This window comes from Nasonia vitripennis, chromosome 4 (genome assembly GCF_009193385.2).
Source record: "Nasonia vitripennis strain AsymCx chromosome 4, Nvit_psr_1.1, whole genome shotgun sequence".
NCBI classification, from domain to species: domain Eukaryota; kingdom Metazoa; phylum Arthropoda; class Insecta; order Hymenoptera; family Pteromalidae; genus Nasonia; species Nasonia vitripennis.
The window spans coordinates 2,348,505-2,374,444 of record NC_045760.1 but is presented as its reverse complement, the minus strand read 5'-3'; the positions used below and the strand labels follow the sequence as shown (position 1 = coordinate 2,374,444).

Sequence of the window (25,940 nt, the reverse complement as noted above, 5' to 3'; positions counted from 1 at the left end):
CAGAAAGCGCGCTCCCATTGTCCTTCCGAACGAATTCTAACCGGGATTATTACACGTGCTCGTATTCTCAAAGTCGGTCATCAGAAACGCGCTTCCATTGTCCTTTCGTACGAATTCTAATCGCGCCAAAGCCATTTGTCTCGTAATAACGAAGGGATAAACAGGAATATTCACTTTGCACTACGCGGCCACTAATCATCGTCGGCGGCGAATCTCGAGAGACTTATGGCATTTTCATTTCGGAAATAAATTTCTCCCGCGAATTCCCAGCTGAGGGAAACAGCCCGGAAATCCAATCAATCAGCGTCTCGGCGACAATTATTTCAGCGCTCGCCGACGACGGCTTTGAAGATCATGCGAGCCAATAAATCAGCAGGTGCTAATTCCATCGGCTTCCTCGCTTTCTGTACACGCAGACGCGTCCAGCTTAATAACCGCCGGCATTATTCATAAGCGTCGCTGTTTGTTCAAGTTCATAAGCGACGACGACGACGACGACGACGAGGAGGATAATGCAAGTGGCTTTGGCCGATGAAAATTTATCGCTATATACATCAGAGAAACTCGAGCACTGCACGAAGCTTTCGTGTGTTTCGCGATAGCGGACAAGAAATCGCTTCTAGGGCGGCGCGTGTTTCGTCGTTTGCGTTTCGGAGCAACGACGAGCGGCGGCGGCGGCGGCGGCGCGGCGGCGGTGTGATATCGATCTCGCACGGGCCAACCCCGTGACGTCACATCCTGCTTATCCTTGACCCGGCATGGTTGCCACCGCCGCCGCCTCCGCCAGACTCGTCCTTATGCCACTTCCTACGCCTCCTGAAATTCCCGCTCGCGCGCGTGGCAAATACTATCGCGCACTATGCTCCCGTTTGGCGACAACGACTCTATGCTCTTTTTGTGTACACTGCTACGGGCTGGTCGATCGGCGATCAATATTTTCGTATACGGTGAGACGCGGAAGTAAGGAGCAGACGATAAAAATAACGCAATACCCTTCTTTAGCTTTGGTATAGGGGGGCTGCCTACTGATAACGCGACGTTGGAAAAGGATACTGGATACGTATACAGGGTGAGTCGGGCAGTTTCTCTGGCCCCCTATTTTCGGAAATTATCGCGCTCCATCATCGCTAAATGAGAAAGTTGCGATTCATTGAAATCGATCCGCTGTGTTATTTTTTGCAACTTTTCTGATGGTCGAACGTGATTTTAACGGGCGTGGATTGACCAGACGTGTAAGTCGACGGTCCGTTTGTTTTCCATCAACTCTATTGATTTTCAATCAGCTGCTGCACCGGAGATGTTTTTCGAAAACTAATCGTCGCTGGTTCCACATTCCGAAATCGAACGAAACGTCCGTTCGTGAATAACCTCGCGTGTAATTGCGTTACAGGATAATAAGGAGAGAAAAATATATATCAACTCAAGTAGGCTAATGAAATTTTCTCGTCGCCGTGGGAATTCATTTACCCCAGCTCCTGCAGATGTTTCACCGAGTCAGCGCGAATTCTGCTAATCCGGTAAGGCAAACAGCGCCTAACGAATGATCGCCGTGGTGCGAGCTTGGAGAGTTGGACCCGCGAATTTTCACTGCTGTTGACTCTGTGATTTTCCGTTATACATGCCGCGCGCTATACCGAGGGGTGAATGAATTTCTTTGGCCGATCGGAATATTAGCAGAAGTCTCGTGTGTATAGTTTACGCGAACTAATATTCCCGGCTGCGCGCGAGGGCGGTAAATCCGTGGGCCGACGCAAAAACGCGCCGCTGCGAGACCGTGCCAATGATGCTGTCGGGGCTTTTTGCGATATCGTGATTTCTCGCCGTGCCGTTGCGTGACTAATGCCGCAAAAACGCGCTGGTGTGTTATGTTCCTACATGTGTGTCTGGAGAATCGAAAAAGTAGATGACGTTCGTTCTTGCTCGTTGTTTGGCTATGTCGTGGATTTACAGGAACAACAACAACGATCGCGAGAATCCGTGGGCGAGAGTCGTTTATATGGAGGAGGGGCGAAACTTCCGGCTGTTTAATTCAGGACGCCGCAGTTTCGGATAGCGTTTAATTTCGAATGCACCTTACCCCCCGCATTCAATGCATCGAGATACAAAACGCCCCGAGTTTCAATGTTCCGAATCTTAGCTCGCAGTTCAATTTCGGCCGAGTATAGTGCATAAATTCAGACACTCGATAGTTTTAAACGCGCTTATTATGCAAACTGCGATGAATAACAAGGGCTCCTTGAATTTTACTTTGACCGTTATTACAGTAATATCCGTTTCTTATATCGCTTGCGCTTACACAGCTACAATCGCGTATACGAAGCTAATTAAAACTCGCAGCGGTCAGCGGAGATCCGTCCTCGAACTTGGATCGTAAATTTCTCAAAAGGCCTACCACCTACCGGCCCTTCCGAATTCCTCGCGAACTTTTCCACCGCGTATAACGTGTGCGAAACTATTTCAATATTCGAAACCCCGGATAAATTTCCGAGCTTTATCAGTGTCTTTAAAGGATTCGCAGGATAAAACCGCCGAGCATCAGAGGAATCGAAAGGCCGCGTACGTGTTCGGCATGCCGTATTAAATTTTCAGCACTTTCAATCTTCGAAAAAGCTCTCGCGCGGAATGTATCGTCGAGCCTGCTTTGGAATTCACAGTGAATAACATTTGAAGTTTCAGAGGTCGAAGATCGCTATACTGCCGCCTGTAATTGCAGGCCTGATGCACCTAGTGCACTCTATAATAATCCCAGCGGCGCAGGGTATTAGGCTTCGACGGCGCAGCCCTTTTCTAGCTCCTCCGCGCGTCGATACGTACACATCCTCGGATCGCGTGAGAGAGCCGATTAAAATCCAACCGTCGGATTCTTATCCCGCGACGCTTTAGCCGCGCGGTGTCTGATTTTCGGTGTCCGAGCTGCTGCTGCGATTTCATTCACTGCGGCAGAGTCGATGCGCGCTTATCGGACTCGGGCTATCTTAATTCGCGCGTGGGCGCGGCCGGGGGATTGATTTTCTCCGCTGGCGTTTTGTGTGCAAAATTTTCTTTTTAACAACCGGCGCCGCCGGCACGATCAAGAGCTTCGAGTCTGATGGGTTTCTTCGTAAATCACCGGGGGCTATACTACATTATAGTGAATGATCAAAGTCCGATCGCGGAGGTACACGAACGAAGCGTAATCACATCGAGGCTTAGCCGCACGCTTAATCTCGTTTCCAACTTTCGCCCGCTCCCGCAGCCAAAAAATGATTTTCGCATCAGCCGAGAGCCAGCGCTAACGAGATCAGAGCGGAGCAGCTAGGAAAGGAAGAAAGAAAGCTGTGCGCAGGGAGCGGAGAAGCAACAAAGTGTAACAAAGTTTTTTCCAAACGAGTTCTTGCCGCAGAGAGCCTTTGTCCTCTTGGCAGGAGCAAACGAGAATCCGATCCCCTCGAGTCCATTATACACGGATCAGCGCACTCTCTCCGCTGCAGTTGTATGCGCGTATACGTGTGTATACAAGAGGCGCACGCACCGATCGTATAGAGCAAAGTAGAAAGAGGCTCGGTCCGGCGAGACGTGCGCGCGACTACTGACAACACTGGGCTGAGCTTCGCGCGGCTATACTCTCTGTGTGCTCCCTCTCGGCAGCGTAGCAGCTTCTTCCCTCTTTCTTCTGTCTACTCTCGGTCAACAACGCGGCGGCAGCCTCTCGAAGACGCTGCTCTGCTCCACTCCCGCCTCGGTGTCGAGGCAATTTCGGATCGATCTGCCAGCTCCTCTGCTGCTGTGGCTGTTTGCTCGCGAGTTTTATATACGACCGGCGGAGCGCGCGCGAGAGAGAGAGAGAGAGAGGGTTGATGTTAACGGCGCTGCTACCGCTGCATTATGTAGGAAAAATAAATGACGGGGCTGTTATGGCGCCAGGACGACTGGCGCCGCGCGAGAGTCGGACCCGCGCCTTTTTTCCTCCCGAGCGATATCTGTGCAAGAGTTTCATCTCCAGCTCGATATCACACTGCGCGATTTGCATCTCTCGCGACGCTTGGAGGATCGTGAAAAACAAGCATCAGTCAACGTTATCAGTTCCCCGGGAGGCAAGACGTTTTGTCAGGCGCTGATTGAGGAAAGTAGCCGCGCGCGCCGTTGCGGAAAAATGAAAGATTACCCGAGGGATCGATGCGCGCGAGCCTGTGTGCAGTGGCGCACTGTATTACAGTGCACAGGAGCGATGACTCGTGCCGCCGCGCGTCGCACCGGAGCCGTTAGGACTACAACGTCTCTCTTTTCTCCGCCTCTCCTCGCGCGACATCTGTCTTTCGCGAAGACTCGCCCCAGTCGTTATCCCTCCTCGGCGCACGTGGAAGCGATTTTCCTCATCGGACGAAATTGGAACGGTCTCACGTACGCGGGGGATGAATCTTAAGCTTGTAGCGAGAACTTTTTTATTTTTTCCACAGCCGGGAACAACAAATCCGGAGAGGAACGAGTCAGCGCGAGCAAATTTTATTAAAATGCGTCCCAGATTCCACGTCGCCGAAAATCTCGGGCTATCATTGTTCGCACACGCGAGAGAGCATAGTGCGCGAAAAAAGGACTGCACGGAGAGTAGGTAGACGTATATAGCCAAGCTATTAGGCGAGCCGATACCCCGATGGCCCATTGTCGGCTCGGCTCTTTTGTCCGTAACCTCGTGAGGTAGAGACGAGCGAAGATTCCCATCAGAAGAGTTTACACCAGAGATTACCCCACGGGCTGCTGCTTCGTACTTTCTACCTTCATTTTCTTCGCGTTTCCGAGCCGCTCGACACAGTTCCGACTTTTACTCCCTCTGCCGCGCGCGCGATCAGCCGCTCGAGTCTCTTTTTCTCTCCCTATGTACCTCTGAGATGCGCCGCGCGAGCATTGTTCCTTGTGTAAATAAAGCCCGGCGCCGTGAAGATCCTGAGAAATTATTACCTCGAGTTGAGGATTCGCTGCGCTTGCAAAAAGCTTGCGGAGATCTGAGTTTTATTAAAAAGTTTTTATTCGAACCGAATAAACGCTTTTGAGCTTATAAACGCTCATATAGTATAGAGAACGAGTATGAGGGAGAAGATATGTCGGAGTTTTTTGAGGCTGCGGTTCTGATGTAGATTAGCCTATAATACCCTGCAATTGAATTTGGGTAACTGCACCGCAAACGCAATTACACGCGGACGCCGGCTATCGTGGCGTAACTTCTCTCTTCCCGCACAGATGCAGTATAACCCGCTCGGAAACAGTATTAAGGATATACTTGAATTTGTTGCCTCGTTTTTACATCCGTTAGGTAAAGAGGCTAATTAAGCACAGAGTCGAAAACACCGGGTTGTGTAACTAGTTACTTCCAGTCAGCTCGTCGTGAGCAAATATTTAGCGCGCTTACAAGCGCACGCGCCTGCTGATTATGCATCAGCATTCGCGACGCCGTCAAAGGTAAATAGTCAAGTTATATGTCGAAGCTACAAAGTCAAAACCGAATAACCGTTTCCTTACACTCCGGCAGCTTGTCTTGTCGGCCGACTTTTTCAAGGTTTCGCTTTAACGTTTTAAAATTTCAATGAAGGCGCCAAATGCACGTATCGCAGCTTTGACGCAGAGGGAAAGCCGCGTACACCACAGGTATGCATAATACACATAATACAAAAGGCAGACTTACTTTGAGGGCTTCCTCGTGGGTCACTGCCCGAAAGGGCGTTCCGTTGACTTCCAAGATGGTGTCGCCTGGCCGGAGTCCAGCGCGCTCGGCCACCGAGCCCTCCTCCACCCGCGAAATGTAGACTCCCACCCCTGAGAACAGCACATTTCAACGTCAGCCGCCGCGAGAGCATCTTTCTTTTCTTTCATTGCGCTTTTTTTTATAATGTTTATATATATATATATATATATATATCCATAACGTGTGCTATTGCATCCCTCTCCATTCCTGCTGTCACTTGTTTTTGCTGAAACTACTGTCAAAACTTGGTTTCAGAAAAAAAAAATTTGTTAGTAGAAACTTAAAGAATGTAGAAATTTTGTTGACAGCAGAAATGGACGTATCACGCTGAGGTAAAAGTAGAAAACAAAAAAGATCAAAAACTTGTATGCTGCGATATGCAAAGTGTTGAAAACGGAGAAAAGCAGGAATCGATGTTGAGCGAGGCTTTTTGGTGCATGCAAATATTGCGATGGCTGACACATTGCAATTCAATATTCGAAGACATAAAAATGACAGTTTTTTTTTATATTAAAAAATATTGAGATATATAAGCAAGAACAAATTTTAAAGGCAATGGAAAACCATCAAAGAAACATCATCGCGTTATTGCACGTGCACACGCTGCCATTGCAACGCCAAGTATAAAAGTAGAGCATAGCTTCTAGGTGCAATCGGCATGATTGCCTATTTGCCTAATTAACCAGCACCCGAGTGTTCTATAAGCCTAGGGATGCAAACAATTTATTCTTCATGCACATCAACAGACTGGCGGATAAGTCAATCATCGGCGAGGGTCTCGAAGCTCTGCAGGCGTCTTATAGGATTAGTGTGTGTGTTTTGGAAATTATACTCTACCAGCCTGCACTCTCCTCGATATTCCGTTATTATCGAAGCTAAGCAGTTTTGCCAATTAAGAAGGAACCCTACTCGTCGCTTAATTAAAGCCTGTTTCGAGAATCGAATCGATTGCGTAAACGTTTGCTTCAATTCCACATAACGAGCCCATCAGATAGCAACATCGATTACGAAGACAATTTTGAGAATAACATCGCTACGGCGTACTCGATTCAATTAAATCCATACGCTGACCTACATACCCATTGAAAAATTGAATTCACACTCGTGTCGACGGCTCGTATAAGCACTCAACGAATCTCGGAAAAATACGACTTTCTGACATAATCTAGAAATAGCGCGACGTAGATATCGGCTTCTCCGCGAGTAGGAAATCGACGTCCCGCACCTTGCTGGTGCGACGCCATATAATTCAACGCTTCTTTCGCGATAGCGGGCGAAATATATGGGCCACGACTCGGCCTTGCACGCGACGCCTCGAGACTCTCTCCGACGTCGTGTTGGTGCGTGTAGATTGTGCTCGAAACATTTCCATGCGACACCGACTGTGCACGTACATACGTAAACAACTAGATGTATAATAAAATAATCAACGATGTCATTGCAAACCCACAGCGAGGTTCTTCGTTGTGAGTTTATGGGATGTAGTTTATCACATTTAGTACAAAAAGATAGCGAGAGAGAAAGATGCTAAAAAGTGAGAAACGATCACTATGATTATGATGTATATATGATAGCATAATAGAGAAAAAGGTTAACAAACTTTGGCCTCGCGTTCGTAATTTCGTATATCACGCGTTAATGCATGCGACGTGCTGGCTCTGTACGTACAGGCTTGTAATGAATCGTTTCTTTATTTTATTTGTGTTTTTTTTTTTGTTCTTTTAGTTAGACGTTCATTTTCTTAATTTCCTCTGGGAGTGTAATGAGTTACCTGACTGCGCATCTGGTTCAGCCAAACAGACAAGAAAGACATCGCAGTCAAACTCTTTTCCTTTTATTTTTTTACTCAATGTTATGTGATATATCGATTAGATTGGGCGCGCTATCGAAACGCTCGGAAACATACAGCATTGAACAATACAAGCGCAGCGTTTCCGAGGATCTCGAAGGATGCGCTCGATGTATTTGAAATTATGATTTTTGACAAAAGCAACGATATATAAGAATATAAGCTTTCAATGAAAACAAGATGATCTTCGAATCATTCAATCTGCATAATTCAACAACTGCAAGAACTGCCAAGAAAGATTTTCAGTTCATCATATTTTCAAATAAAAGGTCAGTTGCACACGACTGTCGGTATAATAATACGTAATCAATTGATATAATACAAGTCCAGCAAAAAACATTTCGGAAACAACGATCACAAAACTACATATAACTGCGTGTATTACACGTGTGTACACAATGTAGTACAGGATATAATACTAATGGGCAAGAGCAGATAGAGAGTGTGTTCTCCGAAAGATCTTTTACTCGCATATCATCATCGTCATCTCAAATTCCAAGTCTCAAAAATCAACGATAATATGATGAGAACAAAGTGTGCGTGACGCTAGGGGCTGTGGATGGAATAGCGATTCTTACCAGCATCCTTGCCGCCCTTGACACAAATGCCGAAGCCGTGATGCGAGTCGGGCGGCTCCCGCGTCATCATTATCGTCCGCACCGTGAGCTCCTGCAAGCTCAAGGCCTGGGGAACAGGCGGCGCCTGGACGGTCGTCGTCGGCTGCGTCGAACTCGACGAGTTGCGCAGCGCCGCGACCGAGGCTGGACTCGAGGCTGGCGTCCGCCTCTCGTTCTGCCGTCGCTCCGCGAGACCATTGCCGAAGAGGCTTTAAGCAAAAAGCCATTGACGATGTCAGAAAATGCTCTCGCTAATTGGACGCGAGGGTGTGCGTGGACAGGATATCTCCGCGATGCTCGTTAGGTCAACAAAAAAATCTATAATGACGACTCGACCAGGAGCTCAAAGGTAAGGACGTTGTTTGAAGTGGATGGAAAATTGTTTATGCTACGCCAATTAGAGCGATGTTTTATGCAGCTCATTATGTTAATTTTCGAGTAGCATAAGAGTTTCGAAAAGCTCGCGCTCTTTGCCGGACTCGTTTCGAGCGGACATTCCGAAAATGCAATTACATTATTACAGGCTCACTCGATCTACCTCGGAGCTTGAAAAAGCATCAGGGCTTCGGGAATGCCGTACAGCTATACTCAGTGTACACTGCGAATTAAAGCGGCTACCGTAGCTCGGATGAGAGCAAAAGTTTTTGCGGGAGGGATGTCAAAGAGTTTGGGGAAAATTTTTCCAAAAAACCCTTTGACTATATATAGCACGCGGCGTTAATATCGTTAGCACAGTTTGGTTTGCGAGACCTCGACGATAGAGGGGGAGTAATTTGCATTGCACTGGTTAATTTGAATATTTAAGCAGTGTTTCCGCCGCGCACTACTTTGGAATACCATCTTAATTGTGTATTAAATTACCGCGGTTGGCTCTGCGAAACCCTTTGATCTCCCTCTCAGTCGGCTAACGAGTGCAAAGTCCAGTCGATCCGCGGAGAATTTTAATCGCTCACCTTATGACCTGCTCGGGCGAAATGGCGCCGCTGCCGATGGTGGACTTGTGTCCGCGATGCCTGTAGGGGGTGGCGTGGGAGGAGTGGTGGTGCGGCGCGCTGGGCGGCCTCTCGACGATGGTGTAGCTGGTGCCGGGCGGACTGTAGTAGCCACGGTGCTGGCCGGCCGAGGAGTGATGGTGTCGCGAGGAGGCCGGCTCGAGGTCCTCGGCCTCGTAGCAGCTGCCGGAGCCGCAGCGCACGTAATGGGAGCCACCGCTGCGCAGGAAGTGCGTGCTCCCGGCACCGCTGCCACCCACCAGGTTGCCGCCCCACTGCAGCTCCTGCAGCTCCGAGCCGTAGTCCTCCGCCGTGCTCGCCATTGCTTACGCCGAGACGCCCACCTGCCGACGTAAGCAATATATTGCAGTTTATAACGGGTTTAAAATTATAGCGGTCGTTTTTCAAATTTCCGAAACGAATGCCAAAAGTTTACTGCTCGCGTCGTAAAAGGAAGGCTAAAAATAGCTCGATTGAAAGATTTGGCCATGATTCGCGACAAAACTTGGCTGATTTATCATCTAACAATGAAACTAGCTGAAAAGCTAGATCCTTCTCTATTTCCGTTCATTTTCATCGGTTTTTCATCCCGACGAAAATTCAATGACACTCGCGCGATAAATACGGTTACATCCTGCACCCTGAATCATGCATCGCGCATATTAACGTTCACGCCAGCAGGCTATTACCAAAATTGGCAAGCTGCTGAATAAACGATGCGTCTATATATAGCGCGCCAAAATCGCGAATTTAATTAGCGGCGTTAATAAGCGAGGGTCATCCAGCTCATTTCAATGGGGAGCCCGTTACACGTAATCGCTTATGCACGCGGCGATGGGCGCCGATAACCGTTCTTAAAATACCGAAAGCTGGTGCAAGACTCGAAAGAGAGAGAGAGAGAGAGAGAGAGAGAGAGAGAGAGAGAGAGAGAGAGAGAGAGATAGTACATATCAGTATGGAACGTCACTGCCCCCAAGAGCGCGTGTTTACCTCAGCAGCGGAGTTTCATCGAGGACATCAATCACGGTATATATAACCGACGAATTAACGGATCACTCAGTAGCACAGCGAAGGCCGATCGCGGCGAAAGAGACGAGTATACAGTTTAATAGACGTCGTGTCAAAGCCGCAGCGAGGATTCGTCTCCCGCCGTCGACTCCGTATCTCCGAGCGCGTATAATCGTCGCACCCTCGCAGCTCGCGCGGCAATCGTCTTGTTGCTGCGGCGTATGTTATATACGCCTCTCGTCTACGGCTTCGCCTTATACTCTCGCGCGACCAGAAGGGTTTCTCTCGCGAGAACTCGGCGGTCACTGATCCGATGCAAAACGAGGGTCTGTACAGTAGTGTGTCCGCCGAGTCTAAGTAGCCATGCTACTGGCCAACGAGTTACACGCTCGATCGCCTTAGTGTCTCTTCTATAGCTCTCTATAGCCAGAAGGCGGGCTGAGCTTGCGTGCAAGCCTTATACTTACGATATACGAGATTGCAAGCGATACGGCTCAACGGGACTTCCGCCGGCGGACGACGACGACGACGATGAGGTTTATCTACGCGCGACGGGTTGGCTGACGCGATCACATCGCAGATACGCGTGATTTGTTGTCATACCAGTAGCTGCTGCACAATTGATCGGTTTAACTCTGACAGCGCAGTCGTGATGCCTTTTTTCAAGCGCCGTTTCAATAATTAACGATCGTTTCGTTGGCTTTTCGCGCTTGACTTATTCGGATATTTCATGGAATTGAATGTCTGGATGGAAACAAATTTTCCATTTGCTATATACGTCGCTTGCTATCAAAGAGCGGCTGTGTTTGATCGATTTTATTGAGCTCGTGTGCGGAGCTATTTCCGTCGCACGAAATTAGGACAGGTTTATTTTTCATGCAACAATTATACGCCCCTGTCATCTTCGCCCACTTCTCGGCAATCGATACCTCGAATGAGGATGAGTCATGTGATATTCGGGGAACTTGAGCGAAACAAACTTTGTTCTACCTGCTACGTAGCTGGAAGTGAATTTTGAATCTCTCTAACGTCATTTAGCGGTTATCCAACGTACCGTGAAAATCACGCATGATAATTTTATTGTACGACTGCGCGCGGTTAATCTGTAATATTATTCAGCGAGAGTTAACCTCCGGCTTTTACGCGCACAGCCCGCATGTGCCATACAAATAGACATCCCAGGGACAATATAATAAAAGGCTTTAATTTGCCATTAAACAAGTCCGTTTGGGAGTGATACCGTAAAATCACGAAATAAACATTCGCACGAGTCGACAGCAGCGTTCATTCGAGCAAATTAATAATTTTTAAAAATACGCTCGCGTATAAAATCTCATTTATTACCAAGCGCGCACGAGAATGACTACACAGGAAATCCCGACGGGCGGCGAGCTTATTAAAAGACAGCGCAAAAAAAAGTCCGATACAAATAAGCGAGTATAGAGGGGGACGTCGGTGCGCGGCTTGAATGAAAAACTCGGTGGGTATAGTATATACAGCTGTATATACATATCATAGAGCGGCGTCTCTTGCAGGGCGATGTGTCGCGCGCGGCTGGCGGCATCGAGCGGCCAAACGTGACTCGATGCAATGTGCATAAAAGCGCACACGAGCTGCGACGTCTAGATTACTTTTCAGGAAACAAGGTCGGCCCACTTCCGCCCCGCGACTCCCACGCAATGCACAAAGCTCGCGTCTTCTTTGTCGATTCGCGCAGCGCGTTTACGTACTCGCGGCGAGAAAATTTAGTTTTTTTTCCGCTTCTTCTTCTTATTCTTGCACCTGTTACGTCGTGCGAGGGAGAGACAATAGGAGAGAGACACTTTTGCGATCAGCGCGTGCTTTGAGAGGAGATTCGCCGCGGCGGTCTTACATCGCGGCGAAGTAAAAGGAAAACGCTAAAAGAGACACGAGGCGCTTTTAACCTTTTGGAGCGGCCGCTTAAGCTCGCGAGAGGAGCGTCGACTTCCTTTGAAAAACGGGGACCGCGTTTTTTTTCTCTATACGGCTTCTTCATCTTCTCGCTCATGCGGGCCGCGGTTAATTCAATCGTCAAAAGTCGCGCGTACGAGGAGAATAGTAGAGGATAAATCTCTCTGCTGGAGGCATCGACCCAATTCGGATGTCGCGCCCTCATCCTCGAGAGCCGTATCGGAGAGAGAGAGAGAGAGAGAGAGAGAGAGAGAGAGCAGTCGCGCGCGATCATGAATTTTCCGCTTTTGCCATGTGCCTGTCCCTGCCAGAGCCTCGGCTGCTCTGCGAAGCAAAAAATTGTCTTTTTTATCGCGTGTATAATGCCCCAACATTTAGAAGCTTGTAGCCGTGAGCTTCGCTGTCAGTTTCGAGGGCGAAATGTGCATCAGCCATCTGACGTTGCGTAATTCCATCGAGGCGATGTTGTGTACGAATTCCTGCGAAACGCGAAAAATAATCGGCTTCGTTAATACTTTTCAGGCCTCGTTACAGCCGGATTAGGCGGAGCATCAGGGGGGGAAAGCAGCGGGGAGGCGTACGCGTAAAAGGGTTGCCAGCAGTTCGCACACAGCGAGCCTTAATCAAGGAAATTACTGCACGGGAGGGAGCTGCCGAGTTTGAGCGAGGGAGAGGGTGTATAAAGGACGGAAAGAAGCCCGCCGCCACAACTGATTTCAGATGCTGCGACGGAGCCGAGATCGGGGGGGCGGTAATTGAACAATTTCCCGGGCTATACCATACGAGGCGGGACCGGTAATCTCGGGAATGGCGATGCCGGGGCAGTCTTCAAAGGTCTGGATAATACTATACAGGCTTCGTTCACCGTATTTGCATAACCTAAATTTCCTCGCGGGCCAGTGGTACACAATGCCTGGAACTGACGAATTTTTTTTACGCTCATACCGCACGGTTTTCCGATAAATTTTCGGGACGACAAGAGCGCTCATGAAGTGCGGGTGTATTCTCGATGAAAATGGCCGAGTTTTTGGCTCGAAATATTTTCACGTCGGTTTCAACAGGTCATTCACACGCGCGCAAAATGTAACGAGTAAATAAGTTATCGCGCGCGCGCGCGTGGATGTAACGAATAAAAATCGACGCGCGGAATGGCAGCTCGTAATTGAATTTTCCCGCCGGCTGTATACACACAGAGAGAAGTTAAATGGAAAACTTTGAAAAAACTATAAAGAAAAGCTCTCTGTCTCATACTCGCCGCTGTGAAATTGACTTCTCTCCCGCCGCGCGATAAAGTATCGCAAGCTTAATCCCATGCTTCGCGCCCGCCGCGTCTAAATAATCAACTTCCGCGAATGCCAAAGCTCTCTCTCTCTCTCTCTCTCTCTCTCTCCCTCTCATTTCATGCAAATGTGCGGCGCGCGATAAATTCCAGTTACATCTGAAATTCATCGCGGTCCGTGTTGAGCAGAGTGCTGTAGCCTATTCTCTCTCTCTCTCTCTCTCTCTCCTCGTTTCTCATTCCCCGCATTCTGCGCTCTCTGTTTTAGCTGTATGAGCTTCGGTTTTTCGCGTCCGCGGAAAACATAATTATATTCCGACGACGACATCTGCGCTGCCCTTCGCCTTAATTCTTCCCCCGAGAAGCCCTTGCTAAACTGCCTCATTTCCTGAATCTTCTTAGTTCGCGCGTCCCGAGAGAGAAAGAGGTCTGTTATTGTTGTCATGGTTTATGTGCGGGTTTATTTAATTTTAGTTACGCGAGATATATACTTCGCTGCTGAATGATATCCTCTGCTTTGAATAATCCGGCTTCGGTTTTAAATTTTTCATCTATCGAGGCTTTAATCCAGAGGTAAATTCAATAACTCGCCATTGTCGTATAGGTATATATATAGAAAACGAGTCACTCAGGCTCGCCCGCGAATATGAATAGCCGGAGTGGTATAAATGTATGTGCATAAATTGCAATTTTCCGCGCGCGCCTGATATTCGATCCTTCGAGCGAAAGCTACGCCTTTATAATATCAACTCCGCGCGAGCGGCGAGCGGACCATTTTCCGGCGTTCGAAATTCCCACTGCTGCCCCTATTCCGGCCATAATATGCAGTCATCAGTCACTATGAAAATCGACGAAAGAGCTCCTCTCCTATACTACTCGGCCCGTATATGAAAATGAAAAATGATCACACGAATCACACGCTATATGCCGAAATGCTATGGTCATATTTTTCGAATTCGAATTAATGTTTCCGTCGGTTATCTCCGTATACAAAATACCGACGCGATACATCATAGCGCGATTGAGACGAATAATCCCAGGTCAGACCAGGGTACACGTGCGGCGGCCGATCGACTTTTCGAAATATAATAAGAACAAATTTTATTCCAGCGCCCGTTAAGCCAGTGCCCGGTTTATCCTGACTCACGGAAAATGAGCTGCGCCCACAAAAGTGTCTATATTTCAGGGGATAGCGAGAGAGAGAGAGAGAGAGAGAGAGAGAGAGACTGCGCGTGTATAGCAGTAAACGGTAATCCACGAAAGTCGAGGAAACTCGACCCTCCGACCATGAAAAGCCCACCCCTATCAGCGACCGTATATCAGGCATTTCCTTTCCAAATTCATCCCAGCCCTTCCCTTATACTCATCCATGCCCTCTTTTCTTCTTCTGCTATACTGCGCCTCTACGTTATGTATGTAATGCGTACGTCCATCGGTCACCATGAAAATCGACAGGCACACGCACACCAGTGATCCTTTTTTTCGTGGATTATGATGGCCGTAAACACACACTGGCTATTTTTGGCAGCGGGAAGAGACGTTATTAAAACGTAATTCAAAATCTATAGTAATAGACAATTACAGCATGAGCGACCTGAGTGCAGCACAAGGTTGTTTTTCGGCACATTGCTGGCAGAGCCCTGTATATACCTATATATGCACTGCGCGCGAAGATTTCAATAAAGGCTACAAGAAAGTGCCTATGCTCCACCTATCTGCGCTCGCGGGAACTAAAGAGCCGGTTCTTCTCTTCGTCGCGGAGTGACAACACAGCCATAGAACGAGCCAAGCCGAGCGCAGAAGGAAGAGAAAGCGCCGAGGGTCTGGGTCGAGGGAATAATCGAGCCGAGTAGAGAACGAGTTGCTTCCGCTTCGCCTGTCTCGCGCTATACAAGAGCTACCCTCTCCCGCTGAGAGAATCAGCTGCTGCTGCGCAGTATATGGGGACGACAAGTGCGCGGCTGCAGCGCATAGGAGGATATTCTTTCGCTTCTTTTCTCCTCTGCGCGCGTGAATTTTTCATCGAGTCCTCGGGGGGCAGCGGATTTATCGGGCTCGGATTGATTTCTCAGAAGAGGTATATTTCTCGATGAAATTCCCGCTGAATAAATTATCCGCCCCGCTGGTGCACGTATATACTGTACACGCTAATCCGAGCTTAATAGAAACCAAAGCACCTGTGTGTAGAGCGAGCGGTTATTGTCGCCGTATAAGCAATATCTTTTCCAAGTTCTGCCGCGGCAAGACGTCTTGCCGCACACATGCGCGGATCTAGCGCGCACCGAGTCATAACTACTTTATTACTTCGGGACAATGTTCAATTGTAATCTCGCGGATACTTGTGAACTCGCAACTATGCTGCTCTACTCTGCAATAGTACAGTTTACAAACCGGTCGAAAATTCAAATAAATCTCGTGTTATTTATTTGACAGCTAACTCGAATTTAATTAAATACCATGAATTCGAAACAAAAATACAACGTTTATTCGCGCGCGAGCAAACAGATTTACCATCTACGCCGGGCTTAAATTAACAACAAAATACGGCGCTCGACTCGGGCGCAGCTGAATTTACAGCGCAACAAAGCGCCTGAAAAAGTAAAAAGCCATGTGCAGCAGCAGCCGTACATCGAGTCATGGCCCGTAGGAAAAGTAAAGACGAAAATAAAGTAGACAGGCGGAGAGCGAGATAGAAGGCGCTGCAGAGTAAAGGGGTGGAAAAAGCAAGGGGGGGGGGGTATAAAACAAAAAGTCGAAGAAGGGGGCGAGAGAACACCTTGGGAATGTGCGCCTAAAGTATATACGACTCGGTGAAAACTATGGCCGAGGCTGGAAGAAGAAGCTTAAAGTTCGCCATCTCGCTGTTTTGAATATCGGAATCGCGAAAGTTCCGACTAATTAATAGAACCTGCGCACGCGCGCGGGAACGCGAGGAATTTTTGAAATTTTTTGCACTCGAGTCCGAAGCTCCCCTCTAGAGAGCATTTTTCTCGCGCTTCTACATCAGCCTAGCCCAGAAGAGAGAGATATATATATACACGAGTAAAAAGTTGTTCATGCAAATTATCCGCCGTATTTACGAGAGCACTTTTCGCGCGCGCGCGCTAGATTCTATTTGCGCCAACTCTCGTGGAAAATTCCGCGCTGCTATTTTAATCCTTAAATGGCTTTTTAAGTCGACTTCTCCCTCGACTTTCCCCTCGATCCTCAGCCAATACGCATACGAACTAGCAGAGTCGTTAGTAGAATAGATCGAGGCATATACGGCGCAACCAATCGATAAATCTGGTACACACACGCACGCGTATAACGTGAATAAGGCGCAGCTTCAAAAGCGATGCGCTTCACTCTTTGGACAGTCGGCGTAAGCGAGCGCGATTTGAAAAGACTACTAACCCGCAAAGAGAGAGAGAGAGAAAGAGAGAGAGAGTCTCTATACATTCCACGCGCGGAAGAGACGTAGCAGAGAGAGAGAGCGTGGTATATATATAGAAGGTCGTGTGCGCGGCGCCGCGAGGGTGGGGCGATCAATATAGTCCGGGAGCGCGCGGCGGGCAATACTTCCGCGTGTACCAGCAGCGAGAGATGTCCTCGGCGGTTTTCGTGGCTTTTGAACCGGTGCTCGCGTTTGTTTAAACGAATGTAATATCGCAAAATTGCACTGGGAATATTCAACGTTGATATTAATTACAGTAATAACGCGAAAAAGGATCGAGATCATTAACCGAAAATTAACAACGTCGAACGATCCATCAGCGCTGCCGCATAATCACGTCGACAGATCCCGGCGGTTAATTTATTCAAATTTCGGGGAGCACGAGAGCGGAATCAATTTTCCCTCGCTCGACGAGGCTCACGCATATAGCAAAGTAGTATAAAACGCGTGTACAGCTTCATTCACTGCCGGAGCTATTTTCGTTTCTGCCTTTGTTCCCCTCTGTTTTTCAGAACGCTTGGAGTGTAGCCTCTATACTCCTCTCGTTTGTCTGTACGTGTGTGCGCAGAGGCATACGTGTAATGTTTCGGCGACGTCGGAGTGGCGGTTACATGCGGCAAAGCGACTCTAACAACGACTTGAGTCGCTTGTTTTTGTTGCACGACTGAGCCATTCAAAAGCGCTCGCCGCTGCTTTTGCCCTTCGCCGAGGGCCTTTTACGGCTTTAGCTCGAGCTTCGACTATAGAACACAATGTTATTGCAATTCACACGGGATAATTTCAACTAACACAGAAGTAATCAAGAGGTAATATTTTCAAGTACTAGGATCACATCAGCCATTTTTCGCCCCATTTCACGTAGTATAGTGCTCGCGCGCGCTTTGAATTCTCCTTGGCTATACACACGCCGAGGGAATCGCTTGTTCCGTATCCTCTGAACGTAACTGCCGGCTGTGCGCGCGCGTGTACATTGGATTCCGCTATTCCCTGCTAGACACCGCCGCCGCTGCTGCTGCTGCTGCTGGTGCTGCTGTTACTGTGCATGTACATTCCGAAGTAACGCTCTCGGCTAATAAGACGTGACTGGCTTACGGTAATGACGTGTGTAATTAGGCCTCTCATATGATCTATCGGATTAATTAAAGATGATAAGCTGACCGATATTGCGAGATTGGATTCGATTATCGATTTTTAAAAAACTAATTACCAGGCGTCAGATACAAATTGACAACTGCGACGCAACGCGCCGATACGAGACCACGGCGTCAACTTCGGCTTTGATCGAGCCATTATAGAGATGCGATAAATAATTCTCAACGCAAAAAAAAAAGAGTACACACCTCTCTCGGTGTGTATCATAATAAATACAGCGTCCGTTCGCGCGTAAAATTGAAAAGCGCACACTCGCGGGCGGCTTAATATTTTAAAATAGCGACGAAAAATTAAATGTCTAGCGGGCGGATTCATATTTGATAAAAGAGGGCGCTTTGCATGCGGGCGCGCTCGAATTCCTCTCTCTCTCTCTTTCTCTCTCTCTCTCTCTCTCTCTCTCTCTCTCTCCCTCTTCGGCAGCGAATTCCAGCTCGATAAATTCAATGCATCGACTATTTATCAGCCGACGAGGCGCTGGCGGTGGCCCGTTTCATTTTTAAAAAACGTGAAAAATTGAACGAGCCGCCCGGCATTGACGCGGCAGATCTGCGGCAGCCTAACGTCAATCGGTATTGTATATCTGCTGCGTAACGTCTGCGTAATTCCGTTACGTGAATTTGTAGACGCGATCAGCTGACTTCTTCAAGTCGTTCGCCGACAAACTCGACTTTCCTTTCTTTACGTACAGTTCTGCGAACGTATATTAATCGACGGAAAATAAAGCCGAGTTTAACGGCTTTTAGTGTAAATTGGAAACAGAGCTTCAATTCGCTTTATTCCATTAGCATTAACTCGCTCTGGCGGAGAAGGCAGTTCAAGTTCGATTCCTATTACGAGGAGGTGAGGGGAGGAGGAGCATCGATTGCCAGTGCCGACTTAAATAATCATAGAAACGCGAGCAAGTCGCGAAGGAAAACGAGAGGGCTTTACAGTAGCAGCAACGGCGGCTCCTTCGTCCCTGATAAAATATACAGACAGCTGGATCGGGGCACACGAGAGAGAGCCGCCGTCTGACACGATTCTGACCTGTTCCACTTGCCTGCCGCGAAAAACGCAGTAGCGTACTTACGTCCCTAACTATGTAAAGTCTGTACATCGCGACGATTTTCTCACTCAATAATGCAGATCAATTTTACCCTCCCTATTTACATTCTTAGACGACGACGTCGGCGTTATGAAACACAGTGAAGCAGTAGCAGGCAGCGACGGGCGTCAAAGAAGCGCTACTGCGCCGCTATATACTCCCGGTCTTTTATCAAACGGCTGCAGTGGAGAAAGGCTTATGAACTATTAATTGCCGGCAGAGTCTTTGTGTCGACCGAGTTAATCCATAAAGTGCGCGCTCTTTCTCTCTCTCTCTCTCTACCTCGCTCGACTGTAATTTTCCAAATTCCATTGAGGAAGCGCAAGAAAGGCCGAATCTCGAGAAAAAAATATCCGCAGCTGTTTTCCGAGAAGAAGCTCGAGGTACTATACTCTCGTATCGGCCTCACGTCCCTGGAGCAATACTACGGAGCGCCGATCACCGAGTGCAGCGTCAATATTTCACGAGGCTCACGTCGCACCGAGGCTTAGTGTGTGTTATATACCACACAGGTGCGGTATTACACGGAAAAGAGCCGTCGTAAAAAAAAGAACCGATCGCCGGAGAGAGAAAGAGAGCGGGCCAAGTTGACCGCGAAATGGAAATTCGCGATGGCTCTCTCGTTCGCTAGCTCTTTCATGCTGCTTGCTCGGCCGCTTTTTTGTCTCCCGCAAGCTTTAGTCGATAAAAGCGCGCCCGATCGAACTGTTCGTTATTATTTATATATACCGGATGCCCGTATATGACCGAGTACACCTACACGCGCTTTTTTGCCGAGGCATTTTTCGCGTCGCATGCATTATTCGTATTTTAATACAGATTTATCGAGACGAGTCTCCGCAAGACGCTGCTGCTTGTTATATTTTTTCGAACGTACATAACGATGCGACTATTGATTTTTCGTCAAACGGCAGAGAGCAAATATGTCCATCAACGACAATCCATTACAGGAGAAGGGGAAGTGACAAACAATATTTCAGAGATATAACTCTCTCGAGCGCCAGCTCCTCCTCGTATGAATACCAAAAGCGGTCAAATCCACGTCGAAAGTTTGGAGTTCAATATTTAGATACTCTGCGCACACACGCGCCGTGCGGATCGAAAGAGAAATATTTTAAAACAACGTTTGCTCCGCATAGATTTTAGAAAATCCGCTATAGTCGTAAGAGCATCGCACTCTGGAAGGGCCAGTTGACGGCCGCTTCCGCCGCCGGAGAGGAAATTAATCTCATCGAATTAACGGGGAGTGACCGTACGTTTTCGCGGAGCTGCGCTCTCGCTCCGCCGGCTTCGGCTGTATATCAATCGCGCGGCGACTATAAATACGCGGTACGTCCTCTATCGAAGCCGATCGCGGCACTGCCGATAGTCACGAAAGCGACCCTCCCATTACACCCGTTTGCGCCTCGACGTTTCGTATCGTCTTCTCTTACTCCAGCTTCGAGTATTTAGAGAGTTTTTCGTTACATCGGAAAATACATTCAAATATATAGTGAGGATAACAAACGAGCTGCGGCACACACACACACACACACACACACACACACACCAGCCATAAATGGCTTTCAACGCAGCTCGAGAGCCGAGCACACACAGCAGACTGTCCGAATGACACCCTATTTAGGACGACACGCACGAATGAGCTTCGTTGACTGATGGAAGTGTTTGGCTATCGTTAGGCTGCGCGAATCAGTGTTTCATTAGCCGGTCGATATCGCGCATCGAGCGAATAGCGTACGCGAGTTGCGATACACTGCGCACACGCTTATTTACGCGAGTCGCGGGCCGAATGCATACGTCAGGAGGATAGCTGGAGAAAAATATTTTTAGCCGCTGACTGCACACACGTCGAATCGATATAGCCGGCGTATATACAGGCGCTCTATGCAGCCCGAGCGAAACTCGGGCAAACAAAGTAAAGTTTAAAGAATTCGATTGAAGCTACACCGCGCGCGGCCTGTCTGCAGCGGAAGAAACGCGGAGAAACGCGACGTCGCCGGAAATTCCAAAGCCGTGTAATTTGCGCTCGTGGAAGGGGGTGCGCGCACATTCCGTCGCGTGTTCGCTCGCTAATTTTCCCTCCGCCTCGGCCATTTTCTCTTCCTGCTCTGTTAGCGCTCTTAGGCCTCGTTTACTCCTCTCGGCATTTTCCGTTTTTACGAGCTACCCAGCAGGCGCTTATTATTCTTGCAAAGCGACGCGTGTCCCGGCACGCGGAGGCATGACTTAGTAATCCGGCACTTGCTTTGGGACTCAAACTTCCATATTTATGCCGCGCGAGAGAGGGTTAATGCCGTCGATGATTTTTCCCTCTTTCTAATTAAATTTCCCGCGCGCAATTTTACAGAGAGCGAGAGAGAGAGAGAGAGAGAGAGACAACGCGACACGAGCTCCGAATATATATAACGTTACACGATAAGCGTCGCGATATAACGACGCAAGTTTGCCTCTTCATTCGCGGCGCGCGTTTTAACGAAGGCACACGTGAGCGCAACTTTTGAGAGCAAGAGTATAGAGGGCATTTTAAATAGGTTTTTACGGGAAATTATTTACGAAAAGGAGAAACTAACTAAACACGGCGCGTAATGAATCGCGTAAAAACGTATTTCTGCAAAGTAAACATACGTGGCACGCATATTCCGAGTCTCCGCGCGGCGCACGCGGTCTAATCGATTCCTCGCGAGCGAGCGAGGTCATCATTATTTTCCCGCGCAGTGGAAAAGAAAACGAGAAGAACTCGCGCTCGCGCGCACGTGCTATAGAATTATGACCTTTATTTTAATGTTCATCTGCGGCTTTCCGTGGATGTGTGTAAGACTAGCCACCGAAATATTGATCGATATCCGCGTTCTCGATATATGGTATACGTATAGTTTTTGATAGCCGCAAACAACGATAAATTTTGACGTCGCTTATTGAATGGAATTTTTGCACGAAGGTATAAATTTCTCTCCGAAACGTCTCGAGTGCACACTGTGGATGTATATGGAAAAATTTATTTATAGGGAGGAGCGAGAATACACCGCGCGTAAAGTGGCGACCTTCAATAGTACATCATCGATATTTCAGTTTATTCGTAATTTAGCAAAGTCACGTGCCGCTGAAACGTGAATGGGAAAGTTGCAATTATTGGTTTTCGATTCGCGTCTCTCTCTCTCTCTCTCTCTCTCTCTCTCTCTCTCTCTCTCTCTCTCTCTCTCTTTCTATATATATATATATACACTTTCACACGCAGGCTCACGACCTCTAAGGCAGAGTAGAGTCTAAAAAAGCCGTCTACGGCATTAAAATTTCATTCGCTGCGTCAAGCAGCAATAGCGCTTTCGGCATTATGACGCCATTAGGATAATTTTAAAGCCGTTATTTCCTCTCTCTCTCTCTCTCTCTCTCTCTCTCTCTCTCTCGCGCTCGAGCTTCTTACATATAATGCAGCGACGAAGGAAGATCGATAGCGGACGCGGCGAAACAATCTCTCGCCTAACGTATGTCCGATGAGTAAAAGTCCTCAGTAGTATAAACTAGACCGACGTCTAAATTATTATAAATACGGTGCGATGCATTATGAATTCGCGTTTTAAAGCGCGCGCACCACGTGCGCCGAGCTGCACGGCATAAGAGATGGCCTACTATGCTGCCAGTCGAGCGAACGTGCCGAGCATGTCTATACGTATATGAGGGTATATTTTATCCACACAGTATTGCCGCTCTCACGATAAATTTATCGCCTGTACACACACACACACACACACACACACACGCGCGCGCGCGAGTATATAGCCAGTATCAAGTGTACCGAGGGTTTCTCGCGCCAGAAACTTAAAACCCGTAATTTTCTATGCAGCCTAATTAGCCGCCGTGTTTTATTTTTTCGCAAGCTGGGGAGGGAGCCTGTGCAGCACGTCGAATTATTTCCTCGGCAGAACAGCGGCGATAAACACAGGTATACGGAGGAACGCGTCGCTCAGCCCCGCTCACGCGAGAGATCGCGTATACACAGGGCTATAGTTGGCAGGATATCACGAAACGTTCTCCCGCAGCCCTCGAAATACGATCTCTCTCCACCGCTGCCGCCGCGACACACTGTACATACACACAAGCATCTGCATAAGCTCCTGTCGTTGACAAATCGAGGTCGAAAATAGACGAAATTGCCGTTTACATTTCGCTCGACGGGGCGCACGGGATGAAAAAAAAAAAAAACGAAATCGAACACACGGCAGTAGCAGCAGAGACATTTCAATGTCCGCGGATCGTCCTTTGTAACTGACAGATTTTTTGCGCGCACGTGTAGACGGTAGAGCGAGAGCTTGAGAGAGGAAAATAAAAGGGAACAGAGAGTGCGGAAAATAAAGCGGGCCGGTGTATACAGAGGAGAACGGGATTGAAAAGGAGACACAAGGCGATTGGCTACGAAAAGAGAGCGAAGTCGTCGAAGGCAGCCTTGTTCGCGCGTGGAAAAGCTTCTCCGAGTAGTCGTCGTCGTCGTTACCTCGGGGAAAAATAGTCCCCCGGTTCGCAAAGGATTTCCGATGTGTCCAATAATATCGCCTCCTTTCGCTGCATACGTTATACGCGTACACTGAAAAAAAAACACAGTCATATCTGCTGTAAAGTCCGGTAGTTTTAACCGTTCTGCCACCGTAACGACTGTTCAGTAAGAACAACGGTGTGCCACTGGTAGTTTTGGCGAGTCGCGACTCGTAAAATTGGCCGCTTACGCGGGACACCAGCAAAAACGACCGAACTGATGCTTTAAAACTACTGAACTCTACGGTAATTTTGGCGAGTCTTCGTACAGTGACGGATTACTGGTGCGATTTCAGTTAAAATGGCTGAGTTTTTTTTTCAGTGTATACATTCCTGAAATGGAGCTATATCCTCTATGACGGATTATTGCTTCGCAAACCTGACGTTACGCGAAATACTACAATTAGCCTTTTTCAAAGTTTTAATGAGTTTCCTCATCCGCGCATGCATATACGTGTGATGCACTCATGAATAAAATACCTGGATCACACACACACACGGTTTCCGCAGTGTGCACAGTGTTATAATTTAAGCAAAACTACAGAGAGAGAGAGAGAGAGAGAGAGAGAGAGAGCCTCTAGTTTCAATGCAAACGCGCCCGAATTAATTGGCCATTTTTCCCTCTGCACAACAATAATCCCGTCTCGCGATAACACCAACAAGCCTCATTAGAGGTAGCCTCGAAATTTTCCTTCGGATATAAGCTCATCCTTATTTCAGCCGCTTATCTGCGCGCGCGAGCACAAAGAGATTTCGAGATAGACGCGCGAGGGCGGCTTTTTAATGAAAATCCCGGGACACGACGATCTGGCGTATCGGCGGGTCACGTATGCGCCATCCGGCCACTCGCGGACGTGACGAGCAGCCGGAGCACTTGACTTTGCTGCGCCGCCGAATTTTCGTGGTCGCGACGCCGGTCTGCGCACTTATATACCTTCCTTTACGTCTCGGGATTAGTCCGGGATGATCTCTGCGGAGCGCGAGCGTCTTTGCCTTCGCGGAATAAGCCTGACTCGGCGGATGTGGATTTCGGAGAAGATTAGACAAAGACGCGATTCCGAGGGAGATCGTTGCCTTTTCGATGGTCGGTAGCGCTCTGCTCGTCTTCGTTGCTTTTCACGCATCTCCCTGACCATGTAGTATTGTTTAAACAACATCGCAGCTCTGACCTATTTTTCCCGCGCACAAAAATTGACGTAACTCCGGCCCGTCTTGCGGCGCGAGCTAATCGTCGAGTTAACTTCGGGGACGAGGTTGCGACGGGGGATTTCGGCGAAAAAAAAAAAAACAGAGAAGCAGAGTGCAGAGAGACTTACCGTGGCCGGAGTAGCAGCAGTCGCGTTCATCACACACACACACGCACACAGAGAGAGAGAGAGACACACAGAGTTCCTACAGGCGCTCGGCTTCTCCCTCTCTTCGATCCCACCTCCCTCTCTCTCTCTTCCTCTCACGGGGGCAGCCTTCTCTCTCTCTCTCTCTCCTTCGCCTCTCGTATATTATCCTTGGCGGAAAGCAGCTATGAGCACTCGGTAGCGAACGACACACACTGAGCTTCTGCCTCGCTCGTCCTCCGTATGGGCATTGTCCGCAGCAGGCTTAGCAGTGATGGCTCAGCCCAAGAAGGGAGGATCGCTGCCGAGCAGCAGCAGCAGCAGCCGTTCTTCCGTCCGCCGCATTATAGCGCCTCACTGACATCTCGCGAACGAACCAACTCCTGCTGGCCGCGATTTGGAGGTTAGGCTGCTGCTGTTGCAGCTCTCGATTCCGCAGCACATGACGCTTCGTCGACCCCGGATCGCACTGCACAGGAGTGATGCTCGATCGAGGGCGCAGCGCTGCCCGACTACGACTAGTCCCGCTACTCGCGCCGTCGCTGCTGATGATGATTCCCTCCTCCCCCTTCTCTCTCTCTCACTCCCTCGCTCGACTCGCCAATCTAACCTGCGCACACCGAGCTACTGTCTCTGCCGTCGTATGTGTGTGTGCCGTACACGACTCCGGGCTGCTGCTGCTGCTGCAGAACGCGAGGGGTTGTCGGCGGAGACTCGATCGATGCCAGCGCCGCCTCGCGGGAGTTCGCCAGGCTCGCTGAGGGCTGCGCACGACTGTCGACTCGCACGAGAGAGAGAGAGAGAGGGGGAGAGCGAGTAAGTAGTACGAGCCGAGTCGGATCGGACGTGTGTGCATGACGGGCTGGCCGGGAGTGCAGGCGTACTCGCTACCGTTGTGATTCAAAGACCCCACTTTCTTTCTCCGCGTACAACGGAGCCACGCTACGTTTGCTTTATGGAAATTCTCTCTCGGCTCTTTCCGCCTGCGTCGCATTTATTGCCGAGGAAACTGTT

The 25,940-nt window shown here is 48.8% G+C and overlaps 1 protein-coding gene across 6 annotated transcripts in view; it reads right to left on the bottom strand.

Annotated features, from left to right (window-relative positions):
• The window catches only part of LOC100121157 (whirlin), a 62,157-nt gene extending 36,520 nt beyond the window's left edge, over nt 1-25,637 (bottom strand). For 5 of the 6 annotated variants that reach the window (XM_031929279.2, XM_031929282.2, XM_031929283.2 and 2 more), the window contains exons 1-5: nt 24,909-25,637; nt 9,136-9,518; nt 8,144-8,391; nt 7,488-7,499; nt 5,657-5,787 (exon numbers count right to left, since the gene is read on the bottom strand). In XM_031929279.2, coding sequence (XP_031785139.1) covers nt 5,657-5,787; nt 7,488-7,499; nt 8,144-8,391; nt 9,136-9,497 — 753 coding nt within the window. In that variant the 5' untranslated portion in view covers nt 9,498-9,518; nt 24,909-25,637. The remainder of the gene's footprint in view (nt 1-5,656; nt 5,788-7,487; nt 7,500-8,143; nt 8,392-9,135; nt 9,519-24,908) is intronic. The other variant, XM_031929280.2, reaches the window with a different exon arrangement.
• Between the last annotated feature and the right edge of the window lie 303 nt (nt 25,638-25,940).